Raw genomic sequence first — 26545 nt, 5'->3', positions numbered from 1 at the left:
CTAAAGTGTGCTCAAGATCAGAAAGCTTTCTATACCTCCAAAGGGAAGAAGTGTTTTTGTAGATTGGAGATTTGAGTACAGGAGCTCAGTATAATCCAACAATTTAGACTGAAGAAAAGCCATGTTCCCTATTGGTTCTGTGACCTTTCTCTTCTTAGCACGTAATCCTGTCCCTCTTTTTTGTCCTTCCTCCCCTAGTGTGTGGTGACATTCATGGGCAGTTCTTTGACCTGATGAAGTTGTTTGAAGTTGGAGGATCACCCAGTAACACTCGCTACCTCTTCCTGGGAGACTACGTGGACAGAGGCTACTTCAGTATAGAGGTGACAATTCAACTGAGCTTTTGGGGATTACACTTTAAAGTTTGGACTGAGCATATGGAACCTTTTCTTCTTCCGCTTTGGTGGTTTATGCAGTCTAGTACAATTACAGAGGGTTAATATGCAACAAGGTTTATCTTTAAATCAGTACAAATTTATTTTTATGTTGGTCAGGAATCATGATGGCAAAGTGGCTAGATTGCAGTAAAGGACATTATGGGTTCAGGTCTGCCAAGCCTCATTCCAAATGCTACCATGTTCCTCCCCCTTCCCACAAATAAAAATAAATTAGGATGCACAAGAGCAACTGACCTGTCAGTTGGCTAAGGACAAATAAAGTAGTCTGTGGTTTTTTTTCTTTGCATGCTATTTGTATTAAAATATATAGGCCAATTTTCAACCAAAAGATGTGCCAACCACAGAATACAATAAAAATGATAAGTCGTAGACATCTGAATATCATTATGGACTGCTTCAGATGTGTAAAAATGTGTGATAACTAAACAAAATAAAAGCTTGCCTCTTTTGTTCTCACCTGGGCATCTTTATGAGCTTTGGTTGCCCTAATGCATCTTCAGGTTCATCTGGGCTTAAATACAGTATATGAATATTTCACTGTCTAAATGTTTCTGTGCTTTTTTGGGCCCCACAGGCCAGACAACATATATTCAGAATTCATAGTTGACTCCAGTCTGCTAAAACAATCCTACAAAAATGGATAATTAGCTAGGAAGGGGTGAACAGAGGAGGAAACAATCACTTCATCAACTCACTTATCATTCAGATGGAAATAGTACTTCTCCTCTTACAGCCAGCTGGCATTATGAAGGGTTAGAATAGAATCATAGAATCATAGAGTTGGAAGAGACCACAAGGGCCATCCAGTCCAACCCCCTGCCAAGCAGGAAACACCATCAAAGTATTCCTGACAGATGGCTGTCAAGCCTCCGCTTAAAGACCACCAAAGAAGGAGACTCCACCACACTCCTTGGCAGCAAATTCCACTGTCGAACAGCTCTTACTTCCAGGAAGTTCTTCCTAATGTTTAGGTGGAATCTTCTTTCTTGTAGTTTGAATTCATTGCTCCGTGTCCTCTTCTCTGGAGCAGCAGAAAACAACCTTTCTCCCTCCTCTATATGGCATCCTTTAATATATTTGAACATGGCTATCATATCACCCCTTAACCTTCTCTTCTCCAGGCTAAACATACCCAGCTCCCTAAGCCTTTCCTCATAAGGCATCATTTCCAAGCCTTTGACCATTTTGGTTGCCCTCCTCTGGACACATTCCAGCTTGTCAGTATCCTTCTTGAACTGTGGTGTCCAGAACTGGACACAGTACTCCAGGTGAGGTCTGACCAGAGCACAATACAGTGGTACTATTACTTCCCTTGATCTAGATGCTATACTCCTATTGATGCAGCCGAGAATTGCGTTCGCTTTTTTAGCTGCTGCATCATGTCAAATTTATGGTCTACCAAGACTCCTAGATCCTTTTCACATGTACTGCTCTCAAGCCAGGTGTCACCCATCCTGTATTTGTGCCTTTCTTCTTCTTTTTTTGCCCAAGTGTAGTACTTTACATTTCTCCCTGTTGAAATTCTTCATCTACAAACTCTCCTAGACAATGACAGTTCTCTTTCTCAAGCTCTGTGGCACCCCACTAGTCACTTCTCTCCAGGATGAAGAGGAGCCATTGATGAGGACCCTTTGGGTTCGGTCAGTCAGCCAGTTACAAATCCACTGAATGGTAGCATTGTCTAGCCCACATTTTACCAGCTTCTTTACAAGAATATCATGGGGCACCTTGTCAAAGGCCTTGCTGAAATCAAGATAGGCTATATCCACAGCATTCCCTTAATCTACCAGGCTTGTAATTCTATCAAAAAATGAGATCAGATTAGTCTGACATGACCTATTTTTCAGAAACCCATGCTGACTTTTAGTGATCACAGTGTTCCTTTCTAGGTGCTCACAGACCGTTTGCTTAATGATCTGCTCTAGAATCTTTCCTGGTATTGATGTCAGGCTGACAGGGCGGTAATTGTTTGGGTCCTCTCTTTCCCCCTTTTTGAAAACAGGGACAACATTTGCCCTCCTCTAGTCTGCTGGGACTTCGCCTGTTCTCCAGGAGTTCTCAAAGATTACTGCCAGTGGCTCTGAAATCACCTCTGCCAGTTCTTTTAATACTCTTGGATGTAGTTCATCTGGCCCTGGAGACTTGAATACAGACTTGAATACAGTGGTGCCTTGACTTACGAATCCGTAAGTGCGCGTCCATTACCCCCCTTCGTAAGTCAAAAAATTCAGTTGTCGAGTCATTCGTAAGTCGAGGTACCACTGTATTTGCAATCCTTGGGTGTTGCTTGAAATCATCCTTTGTACACTGTTGGCATGTGGCCCTTTCATGCTGTTCTTGGCCCTCCCCCCCCCCCAGCCCAAAATGGAGAGAGAGCTGTGAAAGGCTTGTTTCTTTTCTACCAAGCAGGTATTCATCTTTCACAAAGCAAGGTGGGCTTTGACTAGTGCACGCAGGGGGCTGCTCCAAATGACACTTGATAAAACGGAATTGAGAAGCTTTACTTCACTTCTGTGCATAGAGATATGCCTTACCTCCTGCATCCTGCAAAATAACTTCTCTCTGCCTTGAATGAAAGATTTTCTGCTTAGGTGTGTTTAGCACTGGCTTCTAATATTGAGATGGAAGCCAGACACTAGGCTTGGAAGAGAGAAGATGTATTGGCATACAAGGCAACAATACCTAAGTATTTATGGTTTTTGTCAAGGCTTGTAATAACAGGACCTAACTGCCTCAAAAAAAAGAAAGAAAAGAAACCAGCTGGGGCAATCTCAGATATGGAAGAACCTCATTTTTGTGGACAGGCATGACCTCTTATCACAGATTTTCAAGAGTTTCTGTTATACTTGGCTCCTGCTGTTGCTTGTTCCACTTTGCAACATGGGCGCGGTGTGAGCTTTCATGGGCCTTGGATATCACAGTTTGAGTCTGTACAACTGGGTTGGGGAATATTAGGGAGCATTTGCCTGAGGAGTTGGTGTTAATGACCAAACAAAATAAAACAGGATGTAATTTTTATAATTGCACCCTGATGCAGGCAGCCAGGAAGCAGGATGCAGAGCTGGGAGGGAGGGGCAAGACTGGTGTTCTCAATGCAAAGGAGTTACCTGCGCTTCTATGAACATTTATATTATGTATCATGCTCTGATAGTTGGACTTGCACCTGGAGGACTCACGTTCAAATCCCTGTTGGCCATGAACCTCTCTTGGTGGCCTTGGACTAGTGTCTCTGCCTTTGTTTGGCTTAACAATAAACTCTGTTGGCATGTATATTGTTCTGAACATATATGAGTGTATTAAGTGCTTTATGCTTAGTCAGATCATTGGTCCATATAATCTAGTATTGTCTACTTCATAGACATACACCTTACAAATGAAGCATCTCACCTTGTGGCCAAGGCAGCTCACTGCAGCTATTCTGTTGCAGGTAGTTCAATGAAGCTGGGATGTATTTTTCAGCCTGTTTTGGATTGCTCACACACACCCCCTTCCAAACGATCAGATTTGCAGCTTGGACATATTATTGGATCTGGCTCTGTCTTTGAATGCCCAAGTGATATCTGTGGCTTTCCACCAATATGACTCCTCCTGGACAAAAATAGTATAGCCACTTCTGCCCCTTGCAGTGATCAGTGTCCAATGGTGCCATCAGCGGAGGGGAGCAGGCAGAGGCCACCTGGTTGGAGCCAGCCAGCCTCTGAGGGAGGCAGAAAGAGAAGGGGAAGCTTAGAAAGTGGGAGAATAAAATAGGAGGGAGGGGAGGACAAAGGGGTGGTTGAACCTAGAGCAGAAATAAATCAAGAATCTGCTTCTGCTTTGTTTTGTTACCAACCTGTTCAAAAGGATGCATTTCTTATCCCTTCATGCGAGAACATGGCATGACTAATCTTATCCAGCACAGATTTTTAAAAGTGAGGGAAAGACAGAACAGAACTTGAAAAATGTTTGAAAACATTCAGGTAGCTTCTACTGGAGGCTTTTAATTTTTTTAGAGGTGACCATCTCTGTGTTTGCATGGCTACTTTCCTGATTTCCAATTTCACCTATTGTGCCTTGTTGATCCTGTTTGCCATACTACCACTGTTCTATTTTGCTAAAATGTTGTAAGTTCTTCAAAATAGCTCAGCTGAAATTAACAGTGCCGAATTGAGGAGGTTGCTGCAAATTAAGCAAACTTGCAGGATTTAAGTAACAGTGAGCAATTCCTTGTTTGTTTGTTTTTAAAAAGTATGTGTTGGATGTCCTACCTGAAGCATGGATGCCACAAGTTAGCAGAGGCAGCAAGAGTTTTTGGCCTACCTGGGGAGGAGGATCGTTGGACTTGGCTTTGGCACAGTTAGATGTACAGTCTTGCTTGCCATTCCTGTGCTGCACTGGTGTGCCAACTTGGTGGCTCAGTGAATTAGGAGGACAAGCCACCCCAGGATATTGGAGGTGGGGGCAAATCTGCATGGACTGGAGCTAGAGGCAAAGCTGACTTAGGAGAACACTGTTATAGCTTAGTTGGCAGAACACGAGACTCAGGGTCATGGTTTCAAGTCCCACATTGGGCAAAATATTTATGCATTGCAGGAGGGACAATTCTATGATTTTATATTGGCACACCTGCCAAAAAAGTTGGCCATGCAGTTGGATATTGAAGATCCTTGTTTCAGTCCCTGGTGTTTCCAGTTAAAAGGATCAGGTAGCCAGTGATATGAAGGACCTATCTCTGAGACACTGTTAAGTCTGCCTGGCTAGATGGACAAAATGTCTGACCAGTATAAGGCATCTTTCTATGTTTCCACTCTGAGCTCTTTGCAGCAGGACCTTGTGGAATCGAGCTTTCTTCCTTTCTGGAAATCCAGCTCCTTGGGCTTATTTCCAGAAAGTTCCGAAATGCAATTCTCTGCAAATGAATGTTCTAACATGCTGCCTTCAATCACTCTCTTGTAGTGTATGCTGTATTTATGGAGTTTAAAGATAAACCACCCCAAAACACTTTTCCTGCTCCGAGGGAACCACGAGTGCAGGCACCTCACAGAATACTTCACCTTTAAACAAGAATGTAAGTATGGGATGACTGGGGTAGGCTGTGCATCTGGTTAGGAAAAGCTATAGATGTTGGTGTGAAAACATGCAGTATGTCCTTGCCCTCTTCTCCTTCAATATGCATGGAAGGGGAGTTTTAAATTCCATAGAGCAGAGAGGCTGTGAGCACTGTTCCTATGGCACTGTCTCCCTAGCAGTCTGACTCCCTGCAAGTTGTCCCTCCCACTCCCATCAATTTAGGAATCCAACATGCTGTAATTATAGCCAAGAGTTTCAGTTCCAAATTGTGCAGCTGGAATCGGAGTTGGATGGAAATTGAGGGCTTCCCCTTTTTAACACAGACTGAGTGAAACCCGATCACCTCCTGTAAGTGTGTGTGAAGTTAAATGGGCAGGCCTTTGTTAGTTTTTTATAGACTGAATGGTGATGATGCAAAGGGGAGACTGGTCACTTTGCTTCTCAGTTTCAGAATGTCACTGCTAAAAGTTAGTTTTTCTCCCTTCATTACAGTTCCTCTTCTCATTAAATATTTTGTGCTGGTTCTCTGACTGCCCGTATCAGCTTCAAACTCTGAGACTTTTCATTTAAGGCCCTCATCTACCCACAACAGTATATCCTTTTTCTCTGTCATCCATTACAGTACTTGCCTTGTACCTCCTTATCACATTTGCCCTTTCTGCCTTGGAATACAAGTTCCCCTATTTGAACTTCTCAGCTCTTTTTGGCTCCAGGCTTCCATCAGCTCCTGTAAAAAAGAAACTGGCAGACAGCTGTTGTGTAGAACTTCTTGTTCATATTTCTTGTACTTGCTTTGTTCTCCCTTCTCTCTCCTAATACCATGCCAGATCTGAGGTCCATGTTTGCTTTTAGCTTTTACCCAGTCCATGTACAGTTTGCCTCATTCCCGGAAAATCTGGAAGTACAGTGGCCATATGTGCAAGAGAGCCTCATGTTGTAAAGATAGTCCATATTTTTATTTTAATCCTTCAGAAGCTTAATTTTCAAGAAGTAGTGCATTTTCTAAAAGGATGATGCCATAACTGAAAGATACAAGCCCAGGTATCTGGATTTGTATTTTCAGTCATCATTCTGCTTCTAGAGTATATACAAACTTTAATATATACATTATGCTGATTAACCAGGTACTTTATGGGAAAAAATCTTTCTTTGTTTTGAAAGCTGCCCTTGGCTTTAGTTGCCTTTCTGGGTCTTATAGTCTACAGAAGAGAGTTAACAACACTTTTATCTTCCCTTTTAACACTATTTATGATACCCTTATATATTTCAAACAGTGAAAATCCAGACAGAAAAGTTTTTGAGCTTTTTTGGCAAATTCACAAAAAAGAGAAATTTTTGAGCTATCTTGCCCAAAACGACACTGCCAACATGGGTTGCCATACTTCCGGATTTTCCCAGACATTTTTTTTGTGTGATTTCCACCCGGACACTGCTTTCGACTGCAGTATTCCAGATGTGTTCAGGAATTTCCAGGCATATGGCAACTCTACAAATATATTGATTTGTGTTATAAGAGCTGTAAGTTGAATAACTGGTGTCTGGACTGACTTTAGTCATTTGGGGAGCTTCTTTGTCTAAATGTTTTAAATAAATTTATTAAACGGGCTGAATGACACTAGTAATATAATATAATATAATACAATATAATATGTATAATACATATCTAACTTAGAGCAGGCCTAGAAAACCCTAACTACTTCCAGAGTCTTGCTATGTATAGTTACTTTCTGCAGGAAAGCTTTGCTTAGGACAGTGGTTTTCAAATTGTTTCTTGGAAGCTCATCAGATGCTCCTCAGTGGGAGAATCAGTCCAGGTGAGCAAGTTTTCCTGGAAGATGGCTTGTCCCATCTTCTCCTGCAATGTGCAGAAGCAGGACTAAAGAGCCTAGGAGCTAACTCTTAGGGGTCAAGATCCCTTTGCCTGCCCAATAAAATATTTGAGGGGGCCAGGCACCCCCCCCCAGTTGATGGGCATTGCCATTCAAATGGTGTGTGTGTGTGTGTGTGTGTGTGTGTGTGTGTGTGTGCCAGTGCCATGTCATTGATTGATTATATATTCTATTCAAGTTGGTACCTGTACTAGAGAGTGCATTCTGTTGTTCACTCCCAGTTCAGAGTCCGGAATTTCCAGGACATACTTTTTTGTCTGGACATTCACTGTTTGAAATATGGCAACTCTATGGTGAAGCCTAGCATGGATGGCTACAATTCTATGTGAACTACATGTACACCATAGAACATGTCCAAGAATCTTCTGCAATGGACAAGGAGTCTGCAGGAGATGTACTGCAGTTCCTTGGCAGACATGTTGGTGTGGGAAGTCTCTCAAGCAGGAAAGCATGAAAAGTCCTGGCTCAGAGAGAGGAAGAGGCAAGGCAGTTGTATTTCTTAAGTCCAGGTGACTGGCAGTTTTCTGGGAGCCTTTTTATTTTTTATCTTTTATAGTTTGCGTAAGTCATTGCAGTTCTCTTGCCTCTGTTTCCTGCAGGTCGAATCAAGTACTCCGAGCGGGTGTATGATGCATGCATGGATACATTTGACTGTCTTCCTCTTGCTGCCCTTTTGAACCAGCAGTTTCTGTGCGTGCATGGAGGGCTGTCTCCTGAAATCACATGTCTAGATGATATTAGGAAAGTAAGTGGTCCCTCTTTCTTTTCCCTCCATAGAACAGCACAGGCATCATAGTTCCAGTTAGGGTGGTCTTGTAGGCATACCTGTCCCCATTCTGACAAGGTTCCACTCCAGGGTATGTTTCCCCACCATCTTTTCTTTTGAGGCTACCTAAGACTTGTTGAAGGGGCTGCCAGGGATAAAAACATATACACTTCTCTCTGATCCCAGGCTTAAGTTCTGTAGGGTTGACAGTGGTGGAGGAAGGGTGTGCAGTGGGGGCGGTTGGTGACAAAATGCTGGGCACTTACCGCGGGGCCTCCAGTGTGCCTGAGCCACTCGTCTCTCCTGGGAGAGACACGGTGTCTAGGGCGCGCGCAGGCTCCCCTCTGCCCAAACAGTCCGCCCGCTGCCTCCCCCCAGCTGTAGGGCAGCTGAGTGGGAGGAAGGCAGACTCTGGAGGCGCTGTGGTGCACCCCGCCCCCTATGGGCAGCTCGCCCCAGTCGCCCAAGCGGCTTTTTCCACCAATGGGTGGAAAGAGGAAAGGTGCCAACAGGGAACTCGTGTGCGCTCGCAGCATTCGCTCTCCTTCCTGGCTCGCTGGAGCACGGCTGAGGCTTACTCTCTGGTTATTTTTCCTCCTTGCGCCCTTTTTCGTGCCCTGGTTGCCAAGAAATAAACAGTAAATTGCAAGAACTCGGGCCAGGAGGAAGATGAATTTCAAGTAAGTCTTCAAAAACTTTTTATTTATGTAATGATAAGATGAATTCAAATAGGAATCAATTCCAGTATGATAATGAGGCAAGTAAAAATAAATTGCAGTGAAAAAATCCCAGGACAAGGCCCTGTTTCGCCAATTCTTCATCAGCTGGAATGTAGAAAACTCAGAATAAGCGAACATCGCTCTAGGATCCGTAATCACATCTTGGAGGTGCCACAAGTCGAGCATTACACTCAATTTAAACATACAGAGGATGACGTTTCATTCTTTGTAATATGGACATTACCGCAAACCCGCTTTCACCGAAAGAATAAGGACAGACTCCTTCTTCAACAAGAATCTAAATTTATTCATCTCTTTAACACATTACATCCATGGGGCTTGAACAACAGTCTTGACTTTACAGCATTTTTATAATTATTTTTGGATCTTGATACCACATTGAGTTCAACCATGTTTCTCTGCCTTTAATTATCTTAGCACATTCTAGTATTCTTAGATGTAATACTGTTCCTTTAATTTTGCAGTAAACCACACCTTATATTTGATTTAAATGCTGCAAACAGTCTGAGCTAGTTAGGCAAACATACTTGGTACACTCTGACCATTAAAACATTGGTAAGCTACCTCTGTCTATTATAAGCGATATAACCTTGTATTTAGAAAACAACATGTATTTTTGGTGTAAGAACAATTACTTTAAGATGTATTATCATTTAAAACATAGACAAGCTACTTCTGTCTATTATAAGCGATTCAACTTTGTATTTAGAAAACAGAATGTAATTTTGGTGTAAGGATAGTTATTCTTAGATATACCTTCAGTGTTCATTTAAAACATAGTTATCTCTGTCTTTTACAAACGATAATACTTTGTGTTTAGAAATCAGAACGTATTTTTGTTATAAGGATAATTACTCTAAGATTTATTTCTAATGTTCAATTTTTCAACATTCCAGCTGATGTAGAATTGGCGAAACAGGGCCTTGTCCTGGGATTTTTTTCACTGAAATTTATTTTTACTTGCCTCATTATCATACTGGAATTGATTCCTATTTGAATTCATCTTATCATTACATAAATAAAACTTTTTGAAGACTTACTTGAAATTCATCTTCCTCCTGCCCTGAGTTCTTGCAATTTACTGTTTATTTCTGGTTGGCAAGAAAGGCATCTTTGCCACCTTGAATGGCGGGGAAAAGGGTGGGAAGGAGAGGCCGCTGACGCTCTTGGCATGGCTTCTCCGGACCCTCCTTCCCAGGGAGGCGAAGTGCAAAGTGCTGCGGCTGTGGCTGCATTTACTGGCCGCGGGCACCAGGTTTGTTGCATTAGTGAAGGCAGGAGTGTGTGAGTAAAAGTTTGCTCCTGTGCCCACCTCCAGTGGCTGCCAAGAGCCTGTTGCCGTTGCAAGGGAGATGCAAGTGTTTCCCTTTTTGAAGAGAGAGAGAGAACGAGAACAGGGGAGGGCAGAGGAGGATCCAACAGCCAAGCAGGGCGCTGTGTGAACGCATTTGCCTGCCACCCAATGATGCGGAGCTGCGGCGGCTGCCAGTGGTGCCCAGAGAACTGGGTGTTCAGCCAGACACTCTGAGTGCCAGAACTGCTTTTTCCTTTTCCTTTTGAGTCTGCTCTGTAACATGAAAGCAGCAGCTTGATGGGTGTGGGGAGGGGGGGGAGGCTCCGCTCGGCAGCGGAGATGGAGAAGGTTGCCACTTTTAAGCGCATTTTTGCATGCGCTCGGTTTTGCAGGGAAATCCCGCCGTGCAGCTCCCCTCCTTTCCTCCCAGGCTAGCTGGACTGATTTGTCAGCCGGACACCTCCAGGGAGGAAATTCTGTGTGGGCTCTTTGGCGCTCGGAGCCTGCCTTAGGTCACATTCTCGTGCAGCCAGCGAGCTCATCTCGCTCAGCAGGAGGCGCAACGCGACCCCCCCCCCAGGGGAGGAGTTTTTGCTTTCCATCACGGGCTGGTACTGATGGAAGCTGCAGCTATGGCAGTTTGAAGCAACTCTGGCCGAGGTGCTGGACATGTGCAAGAAACATATAAACGAGGTGGAGCGGGGGGTGGGGGTGGGGTTGGCTCTCCAAAGTAGCATGCAGAAGGAGGAGGCACTGAGGAGAGCTTTTTAATCAAGTTTTTTGGGGGGGGATCGTGTGATATGTGCAGTTCTGTTATTTTCTGGTGTCTGCCTTATGTCTGCCCTCCCCCCCCACCTTCCTTCTATGTATAAAGCAAAGAAGAGTGTTACATAATGGGGAGATTCCTGAAGGTAGCAGAAGGAGACTTGCAGGGACTCTGGAAAGCAAAGTGCCAAGCCCTGAATCGCTCCACGGGGGCGGAGAAACAGTCAGGGAGGTGGTTTAATTTTCAGGATGAATTAAATAAAACTGCGGTCTTTGTAGAATTATAGAATTGGAAGAGACCCTAAGGGTCATTTAGTCCAACACTCTATTGTAGCCAGAATCTCAACTACAGCGTACACACAAATTCAGCGTACTGTACTGATTTTTGTGGGGTGAGTGGGAAATAATCGTAATAAACACAAACAAACTTTAACAGTCACGGCCTTCCCACCCTCGTTATGCCCAAATTCCACTTCTTTGACAATGTCTCTTATCGTGACTTTCTCAGATGCTTGTGCATTTTAATTTACACTATGCATTATATATGTCGCCTTATATTAGCATGGTCAAGGCCAGAGGAGTTGGAAGGGGGGCAGACCGCCCCAGGTGTCATTGCTGAGGGGGGGTGACATTCAGCGCACTGCCCGCTCACAACTCCCAAGCCTACCCCGAGCTGTCGATGGGGGGGGGGAATTTCCACACCGGGTACCACCTGACCTTGCTACGCCTCTGAGGGTTGAACTTCTTTGTGTATGCTGGTCTATGAACATAATAAAGATTTGGATTGGATTGGAACTTCTTTGGTCTCCTTCAAAGACAAATTAAGCAGTTGAAAAAAAGAAATGTGTGTTGCCTTTAATCCAGGGTTTCTCAAACTTGAGTCTCCAGCTGTTGTTGAACTACAACTCGGAGTCCCAAGTTTGAGAAACACTGCTAATCCTTACAGAGAAACTATTGAATGATTAAAATTTTCTTATATCTTGATTGGGGGGGGGGGGGTAAGTGGATTCCCCATTCTTAAGTCTTCCACACTTAGAAATCAGTGCTCATATAGGCAATGTTTGTTTCTCAGATGTGACATCATAAACTATGTTTATCTAGCACAGATGAATTGAGGGTTTTTCACCATGCACTGTATTTTTGCATGCTCTTAATAATCAGTTCCCTTAATTCTGTACATTTATATCAATAATCATTGGGGGGGGGGCTTTTCTGTGTGTGTGTGCCTTTCAGTTAGACAGGTTTAAGGAGCCTCCAGCCTTTGGTCCAATGTGTGACCTGCTGTGGTCTGATCCATCAGAGGATTATGGCAATGAGAAGACACTGGAACATTTTACCCACAACACTGTTCGAGGTTGCTCCTACTTCTACAGGTAGGAAACATTTCAAACATAACCCTTGGTTAAGTGAAAAGGTAGTACTGTAGTGTGAAGTCCCAGTTTGCTGTGCTCAAACCCCTCTGTTCCAGAGCTTTGAGTGGGACTCTGTCCCACCTGTGATTGCTGCTGTCTTAAAAATGCAACTTGTACAGTATTATGAATTTTCCCTCTTAAAAACCCCAAAAGCCATTTGTTTGTGGCTTTCTGAGTTGTTTACAAGATCAAAGATGTGCCTGGAGGATTTCAGAAATACTAGAACAAGTTTGTGTAGACTTATCAGAACTTTAAAACTTGCCAAGCAGCAGAGAATATTTAGCAAAGCAATATATATTGAATTTGAATGTTATTTGCTTCACAAGTCCCTCTGAATGGTTATTTGGATGGCCTCAGGATCACCACAAATTCCAAGTTTCCATAAACATTAGTTTGATTTCTAGGTGCTTAGCAGCCCTAACAATAGTCAAGTTTTGTTGTAGCCCTCACCCTCCCTCAGGCTGTGTGTATAGTGATAGAAAGTTGGAGTTGGACTGTGGAGATGTAGGTTCAAATCCCTATTGAGCCACAATGGGCCAAGTCAACCTATCTTCAATTCTCTCAACCTAACTTATCTTTGCAAGGTGATTAGAATAAATTGGGACAAAAGTGGAATACTGTATTCCTAACTTGTATATCATCATCCCTCTTGGGAAAAAGACAGAAAACAAATGTGATGATGACTGCCTTCAGCACATGTTAATATTGCTTTTTAAAACTTCTTTTTCAGTTACCCTGCAATTTGTGAATTTTTGCAAAATAATAATTTGTTATCTGTTATTCGAGCACATGAAGCCCAGGATGCTGGGTAAGTTCAGAGTCACTATTCTGGGGGTGTATTCAACAGCTTTGTTGTCTTTATGTATTTTGCAAAAGCCTGCCTATCTTCTGCTCACTTTTCCAGGTACCGAATGTACAGAAAGAGCCAGACTACGGGCTTTCCATCCCTAATCACAATCTTTTCTGCACCAAATTATCTAGATGTTTATAACAACAAGGGTAAGATTTTGACTGTGCCCACAATGCCAGTGTGAGGTTATTATCAATTCTTTCCTGATGTCTTGATGTGTCTACTTTTAATAGAAACTCTAGCTCTTGCTTACCTTATCTTTTTCTTCTTAATACTTGGTTTCTTAAAATGGGCATGGTTTGTGCTTGGGCATCCTGCCAGAAATGTTGGGTCCCCACAGATTTGCAGGAACAATTCCATGTAAGTGGGATACAGAAGATGTGTCATCTGAGAGGGATGGTTGGGTTTTGGAGCAGCGGTGTCTGCATTCAAATCATTGCTCACTCAGAGGTTTACTGTGTGACCTTACTGTCTCTTGGCCCAACCTTACTTACGGTAGCTATCTTACTATCAATGAGGAAACAAGGGGATAATTCATGTAACCCTCAGCTCTTTGGAAGAAGAGTGGATGTGATAAATTACAATCCTGGAAGGACTGAACCAGAATCAGTTAAATGTAATTCCTCTGAAGCTTGTATGTTAGAAATAGGGTTGCCAGACTCAATAGAGGACAGGACTTCTGTGCCTTTAATTGCCCTGCTCTCTTTTGAGTCTGGAAACCTTAAAGAGAAGCCAGCAGACTCAAAAGAGAGCAGGGCAATTAAAGGCACAGAAGTCCTGTCCTCTATTGAGTCTGGCAACCCTAGTTAGAAATAGTGTTTGTTCTAAAGTAGTTACTGATCTAGTTTGGATTTAACACTAACCCATAGTTTAGTGTAAAGTGCACAAGGCTGCTCCCCGCTCCTCCAGTGGCCATGGGGAAGAGATAGGAAACACCTGCTTCCACTTTCAACTAACTGTGGTTTGTCATCCAATAACTGCAGTTAGTTTAACATACTGTGGCCCCCTGGAGTATAACCTCTATCAACCCTCAACTCCGGCTGTGTTGTTCTACAGCATGTGGAAGCCCTAATCTGTCCAAGAAATGCAGACCAGACCTGTGGACCGTCATCTGAATTGTGTTTGTTTCAGCAAACCATAGTAACAATTATTATTATTATTATTATTTTCCCCAGCCACTCTGGGCAGCTTACAACATATCAAAAACATAGTAAAAACATCAAGATCAAACTAAACAGCTTGTCCTGCTTCAGATGAAATTACAAGCAAGCATTTGTTGACTACTGAAGGAAGTGCTTCCAGTCTATTGATCACAGCTGTGCTGCAGGGGAAGCGGCAGTGTATGAGTCTGAGGCCTAGTCATGTGGCATTAAAGCATAAAGCATAAATAAAATAAATTTTATTTATATGATTCCCTCCCCCCAAAAAAAATCCTTCTTCAGAAGACTGTAGGATAGGTAACAACATTTAATACACATTCCAAAATTTAAAAACAACATATGAAATTCACTCTTAAAACTTTTATCAGAAGAAAAACAACACTTGTAACAGTAAATTTCACCTGATGTCTGATGGATATTTTGACATTCCTTATTGCCTCTCTCATGGAGGGTGTCTGATTTTCATAGGGATTTCTTTACACAGGTATATAATTGCAATTTCCCAAGTTGTCTAACCCTGGAGGACAAAGATGAAATCGGCACTCTTGTAATTTCTCTTTCTGCCTCTTGTTTTCTTCTAGCTGCTGTGCTGAAATATGAAAACAATGTCATGAACATCAGGCAGTTCAACTGTTCTCCACACCCTTACTGGCTTCCAAACTTCATGGATGTTTTCACATGGTCTTTGCCTTTCGTAGGGGAAAAGGGTAAGAAGGAGATTGCCCAATAAAATTATTGATAAGCAAAGCAATTATAAGGAGCAGGAAAGCAGACCCTCCTGATGCAATAGGATTGATTAGGCTGTTGCTGCCATAAAGAGGAGATATTTGTGGGTTTTGCTAGCTTGCTCACTCCTGAAGCAAAGAATTTAGAAAATTCTGCAAAATTTGATCTTCAGGCACTCAACCTTCTAGTTTATATATATATATATATAAAAGCACGTTAGTGACCATTATTGTGTAATAGGAATTTTTAAAAATGTATTGTCTCAGGTTCAAAAATCAGGGTACTTGCATTTATGTACTGTTTTCAGCTTTCAAAATCCTTAAATCCCCAGTCAGACATGAAGCTGACTGGGTAATCTTAGACCAGTTGTACTCTCTCAGGTTGTTGTGAGGATAAAACGGAGGGACACGGTATGTGCTGCATCAAGCTCCTTGGAACAAAGATGGAACAAAAATGTAATAAATAGTTTATGGTGAATATTAAAATCAATATCAAAACAACAAAGCCACTGCTTGGCTACCTTGGGAGGGAGTGATAAAATAAATAAAAGATTTGAAAATCAGTCAATAAAATGCAAATAATAGGAGATAAATCTGTCTAGATGTAGTTGTACATGCAAAACCTTTGTTTCAGCTGAGAGGAGTACAAGGATTAAGTGGCTGTTCTAACATTTGTTAGGTTCTATCTAACTGGAAATTAATTTCAGTTGAGTATTTTATATACATGTGTTATGTGCTTGCATTTTTATACATGTAATGTCATATTGGCATGGTTCACACCTAACACCAAGCTGTATTGCTTTGTTTGCTGTGTAAGCAGTCCTGCTTGCACACTGTCTCTGGTTCTACTGTTCTCCAATAATGAATTGGGAATTGGGAGTTCTGATGGGAAAACTAGTTTGGGGGTTTGGGGTTATAGCCTGAAGGAGTAAGAAGCACCATAACCAGAGAAAATGGTGTTCAGGGATAAAACAGAACTTTTTAAGCACAAGGCATAGTTTGCTTTCAGCATCTGAACCAGCAAACAGTGTATGTTTGCCCTCCAAGACAGCATTGCAAATCACAGTTTGAAGTTGGTTTCCGATCCTACTTTGGCAGGCATTGAAACGGAGCGTGTTTGAGGAATAGGAAGCATACAAGCACAAGGTTTGCTCACGTAATAATCCATGATGTATCATTATATGTGACCAAGCCCATTCACATGCTGTGGCAGATAAAAGATACACACATAAACACACGCACACACAAAATCTCTAATCTCTTGCCCATTTCTCATTATTTCCTGCAGTTACAGAGATGCTGGTAAACATCCTTAACATCTGCTCTGATGATGAGCTCATTACAGATGGAGATGAAGCATTGGACGGTAACACAACCTTTTTACTTTTTCAGGGTGGGTTAGGTTTGGTGGCTTTCAAGCACTTTTGGAAGCAATGACATTCAAAGTCGGATGTGCTGCCTTGTTCTTAGCACCTTTTTGTTACCATCTTTTTCATTCATAGTTTAAGCTCACTGTCTTTGGCTGTTTTACAGACAATTATTTCTCTAGTGCAACAAGAGCCACTCTGCCCCCTCCCTTCCACCTCCCACCTTGGCAGTTTCCTTGATCCAGCAGCAGTAACTTGGTATTTGTTCAGATGGAATGAAGGAGGAAAGGAGAGTTAGAAAGAGGAAGCCTGACCAGCGTGAGCAGCTGCCTTGCTCAGTTTTCATTTACATCTGCTGCTGCTCCTTACGCCCCAATACAGATGGATGGAGTTGTGAAATTGGCTTGACCAGATGATAATCAACTTCCAGTCCACTCAGTTTCACTTCTGAAAGAAACTGCACATTTTTAACTGCATAAGTGCCTATGCAGATATGCACCCATCTTTTATAAGATTAAAAAAAATCTCTCAGTTCCAGAAATATTCTGAGCCTGTGGGTGGCAGAGCAGCTGATCATCGTGGGCTCTCTTTACTATGCATCTGTGACAGTTGCAACAAAATGTACACATGTATTTTTGCAAAACTGCTGCTCATGCTTCTGGGGGCTTTTGGCTTTGCCAAGGTTCAGCTTGAAGTGCTCGAGGAACCCACATAACTAGTTAATGCTGTGAGAGGGGGCACAAAGACTGAACAGGCAATGGCATCTCTATGATACTAACTCTCTGAAAGGCTACTTAACAGTTTGCTGTCTTAAACTAGTGACAACTAAGTAGGCAGGAAAACTGAATACCACTTTTCTGATATTGTTACAATTATAGGAATTTTTTCTGTCTTCCTTTGCTGCTTAATTGTTTAAAAAATGCTGGCATTTTGCACTGCTAGATCAGTTCTTTTGATCATTGGTCATTGGATTGGCCTTTCCATCCTTTTTGCACAATCTACAGGAATAGATTCAACCTCCTCCTTTTTGACCCTTGCTAGTAGTTCATAGAATTGTAGAGTTGTAAAGGACCACGAGGGACATCTCGCCCAACCCTCTGCTATGCAGGAATCTTCTGCCCCTGAGATTAAGAGTCTTGTGTACCTGAGAGACAGAAGGAAATTTGATTTGTTCATCTAGAGTCTTGACAGCCAAGTGAGCATGACACAGGTGCAGAAGAGAACTACCAGCTGGCCCAGAGCTAACCTTCATGTCCCATTGCACTTAAAAAAGAAATGTTATTCCCTCCCTCCCATGGAAATTTAAATTTGTTTCTTCTATCTCTGTCTTCATCTCCTTGTTACTTGATGTCTCCTCTCCCTGAAGATAACTACATTTCAAGCTATCCGAAAGGTACCCAGCTAGAATTTGCTAAAAGCTTAATTCTCACTGCCTGTGCCACCAAATTTCCTTGGAGTGGATTTTGAATAGCTGACTAGCTGGACAGTCTTGCCATTTCCCCCTCTTCCCCATCAGTTTTAACATGAACGTGGTGCATTTGGTTTTTGTTTCTTTTTTCCAACCCTGCTGTGTTCCACCAGGAACCTGAGCGATGGGGGTCACGTTTCTCTTTGACGTTTGAATGCAGCCACCTTGTGCATGGCTGATCCATTGGTGCATGTCAGTTCTCCAGTTTGGCTTGTCCTGTTCTTAATGCATAGTCGGGCAATTAAAAAAGAAGATCTTAGCTTAGAGGAGATGTATTTATCATTCAGTGTACAGTTGAGCTCCCAGAACCTCCATGCTTTTCAGTCCATGTTTGGTCTGTGTAGTAAAAGGGAGTGTACTTATCCCTAGCACATTGTATTTGTTGAGGACTCAAGCAAAACCACAAGATTCCAGCCATTCCTTTGTCTGCATCTGTGCCAAAGGTGGTGCTTGTGTGACCGCTCTCCCTTCTGCAAGCACAGCCCAGCATCTTGATGTCTTCACCCTCACTTGGGCTTGTTGTTGTGTACTTGCCTTGCAAAACTGTGTCTCAGTGGCTGAGTCATTCATGTTACATCTCATGTGTACCATGGTTAAACATGTCTGGGAAGGCAAAGAGGTCTGCCGCTCCAAGCAACACTCGTCCTACTACTTCTGGTGCTCCTACTTCCCCCCGTTTGGACTTCCTCTTTGTGTGTCGTTCTGTTCATCACTTGCTCCCCCTTCCATTCAGTTCATTACCATTCTATGGAATTTAGCTATAAAGTTGTAATTGGATTTCTCTTTCCTAGAGCCAAGCAGATGCTTCATACAGGCATTGCCTGTGTCTTAATCATTTTCCTCCCTCATTCTTTTAAACCCTTTTTGTTCTTTTTCCCTAAGGAGGCACCAATGCCCGTAAAGAGATCATCAGGAATAAGATCAGAGCCATTGGGAAGATGGCACGAGTCTTTTCAGTTCTTCGGTAAGTTTGCTCACTTTGGTGAATCTCAGCTTGAGAGAGAGGGAATATCATTTTGCCAGATTGCCCTGGCTGCACCAGGGCAGAGAATGAAAGGTCGGCAAGTCTTGGACCAGTGCATGTTAAATGTTTAAAAGTCCACTGCTACATGGGCAGGACTGATTCATGTGGGACTATCACCTGGAATTTGCACTCTCCTGGCAGGGAGCCAATTCTGTGGGAAAGACCCTACACAGTGGTGGTCTTGTAAATGTTACAGCCATGCTGTGAGCCGAACCCATATGGGCTGCTCCCATAGCAGGACTGTTAGAGGTGTAAAGTGTCGCTAGGGATTGTTCAGGGATTTTTTTTTTCTTAGTACATTCATATTCCACCTTTCTTCTATTATAATTGGGGAGGGGGGGTACAAGACCTTTGTGGACTTTGGATTTTTGTTTTGATCAATAGATCACACACACACACACACACACCCAAAAAACACCCAGATTTGACTCTTAAATGCTGTTTTACACACGATTGGAAGCTGTCTTGTACAGTGTAAAACTCTTTCTTTGTAGCCCAGTATTGTCTGTCCAGAGTCTCAAGGCAAAGGTCTTTCCCATCATGTGAAATTGATCCTTTTAATTTAGAGGTAGAGAATATTTTTTGGCCCAGTGGACCAGACTGTTATCTGTCCCTACCCTCATGGGCCAACTTCAACATATTGGTGGGATAAACCCACCTGTCAGTCACCTGATTCAATTATGAAGATACAAGGACAGATGAAGGACAGGTGGGTGTGCCTGCACACCTGTCAAAAGTCCCTTGCCCAGCATCTTCTGAGTGCCTGACAGCTAGCTCATTGTAGCGTGCTTGGGAAGGGCAGTGTGAAGCTGGTGAAGCTGCTTTATGCAGGGGTGACTGCCTGATGGAGCTTCCCACAGAGAACTCAGCCGTGCAACCACTCACTACCTGCTCCACACCTGTTGTCAGGTGGCTGTGGTTTGAGGAAAAAGGTCTTCGTGGCTAAATTGGGACCCAAGGTGAGCCCAACTTGGTCCGCAGGCCAGAGGTTCCTCACTTCTGTTTTTATGGGCGATGCCAGAGATGGAATTGGGGATCTGCATGCAAATCATGCTCTGTTGCTGCCCTATCTGCTGGCCAGCAAATATATGCTCAACAGGGAGCTGTATCCAATCCCAGCTCTAAATGCAGCTGTATGGCGCACGTATTTACAAACGTAACTATTTCACACACATTAAAATGTTTAGCATTTCCCTAAAAAAATCTTGAGTGTGCAGCTGAGGAAACCCAAGAGGCGAGATCAGATATAATTGGTCACTTTGCCTCTTTTTCTTGCAGGGAGGAGAGTGAGAGTGTGCTGATGCTCAAAGGACTGACTCCTACAGGTACTCTGCCCCTGGGAGTCCTCTCAGGGGGGAAACAGACTCTACAGACGGGTAAGTATATGTCATAGGTGCCAACTCCCTCGGGCCCCTGGGTGCCCGAGCACCCACAAAATTCCCATGAAGGGCCTGGGCACCCACAAATTTTGGTGCCAGGGCCATGCACGCTGCATGGCACCCACAGCCCTGGACACTCATGGTCGCGGGGCCAAGCTGGCACTCCTGGTATATGTGCAGGATAAGACCAGGTGGGGGAATTCAGCATGTGACTTGTTAAGCAATCATCTAGGTTTTGTGGGGGAGGCACTGATATTTCCACTGCTCCCTTCCCTTCCCTTCCCTTCCCTTCCCTTCCCTTCCCTTCTGCAGTTCTGTCACCAGAAAAGATGGGCTTTAGATGTTCCCATAAACTTCAGGCCTTCAACTCTGGCACTGAATTTGGGGGGGCGGGGAGTAGCTCAGTTGGTAGAGCATGGGACTCTTAATGTCAGGGTTGTGTGTTTGAGCCCCACGTTGGGCAAAAGATCCCTGCATTGCAGGGGGTTGGACTAGATGACCCTTGTTATCCCTTCCAACTCTGCAGTTCTTTGATTCTATTATTCTGTGAATGAAGCTTAGAGGAGAATAATGAGAGGTTGAGAACACTTGGACTAATTTAATAGAAACCTGGCAATGGGACTTGAGGGAAGGATTTCATCCAAGGCATTTGTATGATGTTGTCATAGCTGGTGATCTTGCTGGGAATAGAGACTTGAAACTTGCATAGTGTTCTGGAATCTGTTCTTTGAACAACTATTCAGATTTCATCTCTTTAGCAGCAGTTGCCCTTTAGACTCCTGCTGCTGGGTAAGAGCATGTACAAATGCCACCAGCCTGCTTTTTTGTTCCCTCCTGTACTAAGCCCATCTGTCCTCTGTGCTAACATTGAAAACTAACAGCTGTGAGTTTGAGATTCTCTTTCTGGGTAGGGTTTTAACATGGACATTTATGCTGGTGTTTCAACTTGTGTGTCCTTCTCAGACAACTTGGGCCGGTCCACCGTCCACAGACCATGTGTGGGGGGGACTATATTTTGAAGGAAAAAAATAATGAATTCCTATGCCTCACAAATAACCCCGAGATGCATTTTAAATAAAAGGACACATTCTACTCATGTAAAAACACACTGATTCCCAGACCATCCGCGGCCTGGATTTAGAAGGGGATTGGGCCGGGCCTTAGTTTGCCTACCCATGCTCTAGAGCAGTGATGGGCAACCTTTTGAGCTTGGTGTGTCAAAATTCGCCAAAAAACCGAACATAACTCGGGTGGTGTGTCACGTCGAGAAAAAAACAAACATAATTTCGCGATATTTATAGTTTAAATAACAAAAATGTATAATTGTAATATAGAACTGTATTTAATAAACCAAAAACTAATTATTTAACCTAACCAAACCAAAAAACCCTTATTTATCACAAAGTGCCCAGAGTTGTTGAGCTTTTGGGGGGGAGCTGTTTTGGAGGTTTTTTTGGGGGGTGAAAAAGTTGCTTTGCTTTTTTGGGGTGCCCCAAAGCTGCTGCGCTGTTTGGGGGGGGGAATAGAACAGAAATAAATGACGAATAATACCTTTGCTGGAACTAACACGCAGCACTGACATAGTCTGCCAAAGCGCCCAAAAAACCAGCACAGAATGGGTTAAAAAATGAACGCTGTTACACCCAATCATCGTCTGCCAAAGCGCCAGAAAAAACAGCACAGAAAGGGTTAAAAACCAATCTCTGGCTACCAGCAACAGCAGAGACAAGCTGTGAGGAGGAGCAGGAGAACAAATGGGGGGGGGGACAACAACAACAGCGTGAATGGGCCGATGGGGCGCGTGTCAGCAGTGAGGGCTCTGCGTGTCACGTCTGACACGCGTGTCATAGGTTCACCATCACTGCTCTAGAGGGAACCCTGTGATCTAGTGTTTTAATCCTTTTCTGCTGCCATCCTTCATGCTTGGCATTGAGCCAGGTGGTTTTATTTCTCATCAATGTTGGATGACTTCCTGGTGTACTAGAAAGAGGCTTGCTTTGACACTTGCTAGCCTAGATTTTAAATTTCTCACATGGAAGAATATTGTAGCAGAATCTTCCATGGTCAAAGGAGGTGGTGATTTCCCTTCTTTCTTGCAGGGGAAGGCTAATTTCCCAGATAGTTGAACATGGTTTTTTCCCATAATGGAATAGGAAGTTGGCATAGGTATCAAGAATTCCCTTTCTGGAGCTTTGCAATAAATCAGGCTGAACCATGTGTTTCAGAGACTGAGTAGGTGTCTAATAACTTGGCTGACTGTTTTTAACTAATGCTATATCAGATTTTTAAACTTCATAGAAACCTCCAAACGTAAGCATCTCAAAGCTTCCACTGAAGCTTCATGACACTGAAATTAAGCATATGAATTTTATGAGCATTGTAACTTTACAGGATCTGTTTTGAGCTTCAGTAAAGAGAACCAGCTAAAACACATTCTCCTGTTCCTTTCCTCCTGTTTCTCTATCACATTTAAACTTAACACATACTTTGTTTTCTGCATGCAGTTTCTCCTTCCTCATCTCCCAACCAATCCCTGACTTTACATTTCCCTGCCTTTGTCCTTGTTGCCTGAGAACTGTCCCTTTGTACATCAGAGCATCAGCTCTACTCTGGCCTGTATCCTACTCAGTTTCATACCTCCATTCATTCCACCTTTTAAAAAAAGAGCTCCTTAGCTAATATAAGCCAAATTATCTCCTGCTAGAATTGTCTCTGAGACCAGTGTTCCATCAGTAACAATGTCTTTGCACCCCTGTTTTTTAAAGTTGTGCTCTCCCATACAAGCCTGTGGTGATCCAGAGGCTGAGAGCTGGCAACTTGACCCAAGGCTGCATAAAGGAATTTGTGGCTGGCTGAGCAGTGGTTTTCAGGGAGGCATTCACTCTCCTTTAATGTGTCATTTGTTGCATGAAAAAAAGGACTTGTTTCCTGGATCATGAGATCAGAGATCCTGAACTTTGTCTCGGTCTTTCACAAACTTGCATGCTGTAGATGTCAGGTAATGTTTTAATCTAGCTGCAGCCCAGCACAGAAACAAAGACCTCTTTGTTATGGCCCCCCAAAATGAAGAGCCTCAACAGGGATGCTTTCTCACCAGCAGTTACAGCACTGAGATGCAACTCAGCTCAATCTGTGTATTTCATATCAGAGAGCTCAAGTATGAACTCCAACACTTGGAAAAAATGTTTGATGCCATCAAAGCCTTTGAAGATGGTGCCTGGATATGCCAGATCTTGAAAACATGGGAGCTTGTGCACTAGTCATGTATCAGAAAGGTCCCCACCACTACATAGTGCATGTGTGAGCAACAGCCAGACAGCCAGGAAGCATGGCCCTTTTGCCATGGTGTGCTTTCACCAAGGGCCACAATTATGTTGTGCATTGCCTCTTGTCACAGCTGTTGCATCACCCCAAAGCACCATTCTTTTTGAAGTGATGCCACAACACCACAAAACAAGTTAGGACTTCTGTTTCACATAGATTTGATAAAGACTGCATTCAGCTGAACTGGATTTTAACCAGTGCTCCATTGTGGTTTCATGATATTGATATACTGTATGTATATGCTGTGGTTATCTGTTGTATGTGCATATGGTTATTTTGTTTAAATGGGAATTTAGTACACACTTTTATATGCAATTTGGTCTTGTTAGTGGATGATCTGGGTTATTGGGACTCCCAATGTGTTTAGAATTCTATCCATTGGCAATCTGTCAGGTATCTTTAGAACAGACATAGGAAAACTCGGCCCTCCAGATGTTTTGGGACTACAACTCCCATCATCCCTGGCTAACAGGACCAGTGGTCAGGGATGATGGGAATTGCAGTCCCAAAACATCTGGAGGGCCAAGTTTGCCTATGCCTGCTTTAGAAACTCCCAGGCAGGGTGAGAAGGTAACAGGAACATATATTTAAAGAAGCATGAACTATCATGGCAAAACATACCTTGCAGTAGTCATATTATCTCTGGCAGTTTGGAACCACACAGGCCAACATGCAAGAATGGCCCCCTGCCATTGCTCAGACATGATCTGTTTTATTTATTTTAAAAGTTAATTTGTTGTATGTTGTGCTAGAATGCTCTAAAAATACAAATCAAAGCTAGAGCGTCAAAGCTCAGCAAAATACATGTTGCTAAAGTACTCCTAAATAAGAATTGTTCTGTATTACTTTCTGAAAGGTAGAGTGGATGCTTTTTGATAGCAAAAGCAGAGGATCTTTGTTCATAGGAAATGATATTACAGTACATAGTTATAAAACCATTTTGGGAGGTGGGATTGATCTGGTGTTAAACAAAACAGGTTACGTCTGGGGCTGAAGTGTGGAACAAGCAAGTCTCCCTTCTATTATACTCTTTTCTAGCCATGTGCTGTTGATTGCAGCTGTGGCTATTAAATGCAGCTGTGTGCATCAATGGGGATATGTTGCTGCCTGGTCCTATCAGTCATAGAAGAAGCTACCTCCACGACATCCGTTGGACTCCTGGTTTTGAAAAACCAGCCCTGCCATTCTCTGTTCTTTTTTCCCTTGGGGCTTGGGATAGTTAGGTTTAAGGAAGAAAGCTATAACTCCCCTCTGTCTCTCTGCCCTCTTCCACTGGTTGTCTTCACAATCCTCCTCGGTTGGGACTGGGAGGGTTGTAGATCTCTAACAACCATGGTTATGTTAAAGTTCACTCACTCTTTTCTGTCTTCATTTTTGCATGCCACTGTTCCTTCTGTATTACAGCCACAGTAGAAGCGGTAGAGGCACGGGAAGGTATGGCTAGAATCTTGCAAGAAGCGTGATGGTTTGTGTGTCTGCTGGTTCCCCCCTGCCAAGAGCTTTATTCTCAGCAGCAGTATGAACGCTTTTTACTCTTGCATCACCAGAAGGGGGAGAAGGGGAGAGGGACATGGCCTGGCACACCTCCCACCCCTGGGGTCCATCCACATAGGGAGGATGCACAGAGGCATCCTTCAAACTCTCTACCCTGCCTCTATAATCTCTCCTACATGGTCTTCATCATAGCATTAGAACTGGGTAGGCTCAAATGGCCATGGAGATATAATGCTCCATACTGGGACATTATTTTTATTTTAGATGAACAAAGCCTACCATTCTATGTTCGCTTCAGGGCCACAGTGTGGCATTGGACCCATCCCTTGAGACTTCTAGCTGTGCTGAGTTACAGAAAGAGTATTGCAGCTGGCTCAAGCATGGCAGGCAGACTTGGCAGCTGCCTCGAGTGGCACAACTCTAAAGGGGCTCCTGCCTTGCCAGAAGCAGCATGGAATTTGTGTTTTTGGTGTGCCTCTCAAAAGGCTTGTATCAGCGGCTGATGGAAGTTGTAATCTGAAACATATTGAGAGTAGGCAGGTTGTTGGACAAGGCTGGCTTATCTGTCTTGCCTCGTCCATGTAGCCCAGTATTACCTTCTCAAACTGGCAATGGTTCTAGTATATCTCACTCCAGAAATCACCGCAGATCCTTTTCCTTGAGATGGCAGTGATTGAGCCCAGGACCTTGGGGGATGCAAAGCAGGCACTCTCCAGCTGAGCTCTAGGAATGTGGTGCAGAATCCTCTGCACTCTCAAAATGACCACCATGAGCAAGGGCGTACCCACCATGCGGCAAGTTAGGGCAGCTGCCCTACTCTAATAATAATAATAATAATAATTTATTATTTATACCCCGCCCATCTGGCCGGGTTCCCCCAGCCACTCTGGGCGGCTTCCAACAAAACAGAAATTCTAAAATACAGAAATCCATCAAACATTAAAATACAGAGATCCATCAAACATTAAAAGCTTCCCTAAACAGGGCTGCCTTGAGATGCCTTCTAAAGGTCTGGTAATTGTTGTTCTCTTTGACCTCTAGTGGGAGGGCATTCCACAGGGTGGGTGCCACTACCGAGAAGGCCCTCTGCCTGGTTCCCTGTAACTTGGCTTCTCGTAGTGAGGGAACCGCCAGAAGGCCCTCGGAGCTGGACCTCAGTGTCCGGGCAGAACGATGGGGGTGGAGACGCTCCTTCAGGTATACCGGACCGAGGCCGTTTAGGGCTTTAAAGGTCAACACCAACACTTTGAATTGTGCTCGGAAACGTACTGGGAGCCAATGTAGGTCTTTCAGGACCGGTGTTATGTGGTCTCGGCGGCCGCTCCCAGTCACCAGTCTAGCTGCCGCATTCTGGATTAGTTGTAGTTTCCGGGTCACCTTCAAAGGTAGCCCCACGTAGAGCGCATTACTCTAGAAGCAGGGCTGGTGGGCAGAGGCGGAG

The 26545-nt window shown here is 43.5% G+C and overlaps 1 protein-coding gene across 5 annotated transcripts in view; it reads left to right on the top strand.

Moving 5' to 3' along the window:
* PPP3CC (protein phosphatase 3 catalytic subunit gamma) overlaps positions 1 to 26545 on the top strand; it is an 81637-nt gene that overhangs the window by 46809 nt on the left and 8283 nt on the right. For 4 of the 5 annotated variants that reach the window (XM_035139709.2, XM_035139706.2, XM_060268301.1 and 1 more), the window contains exons 3-13: positions 199 to 323; positions 5334 to 5445; positions 7936 to 8081; positions 12135 to 12274; positions 13044 to 13121; positions 13218 to 13312; positions 14905 to 15030; positions 16337 to 16414; positions 18766 to 18847; positions 20186 to 20283; positions 25015 to 25044. In XM_035139709.2, coding sequence (XP_034995600.1) covers positions 199 to 323; positions 5334 to 5445; positions 7936 to 8081; positions 12135 to 12274; positions 13044 to 13121; positions 13218 to 13312; positions 14905 to 15030; positions 16337 to 16414; positions 18766 to 18847; positions 20186 to 20283; positions 25015 to 25044 — 1110 coding nt within the window. The remainder of the gene's footprint in view (positions 1 to 198; positions 324 to 5333; positions 5446 to 7935; positions 8082 to 12134; positions 12275 to 13043; positions 13122 to 13217; positions 13313 to 14904; positions 15031 to 16336; positions 16415 to 18765; positions 18848 to 20185; positions 20284 to 25014; positions 25045 to 26545) is intronic. The other variant, XM_060268300.1, reaches the window with a different exon arrangement.

Source organism: Zootoca vivipara, chromosome 15 (genome assembly GCF_963506605.1).
Source record: "Zootoca vivipara chromosome 15, rZooViv1.1, whole genome shotgun sequence".
Lineage (NCBI taxonomy): Eukaryota > Metazoa > Chordata > Lepidosauria > Squamata > Lacertidae > Zootoca > Zootoca vivipara.
Note: the sequence above shows the minus strand (reverse complement) of the source record. Positions and strands in the feature narration are given on the sequence as shown.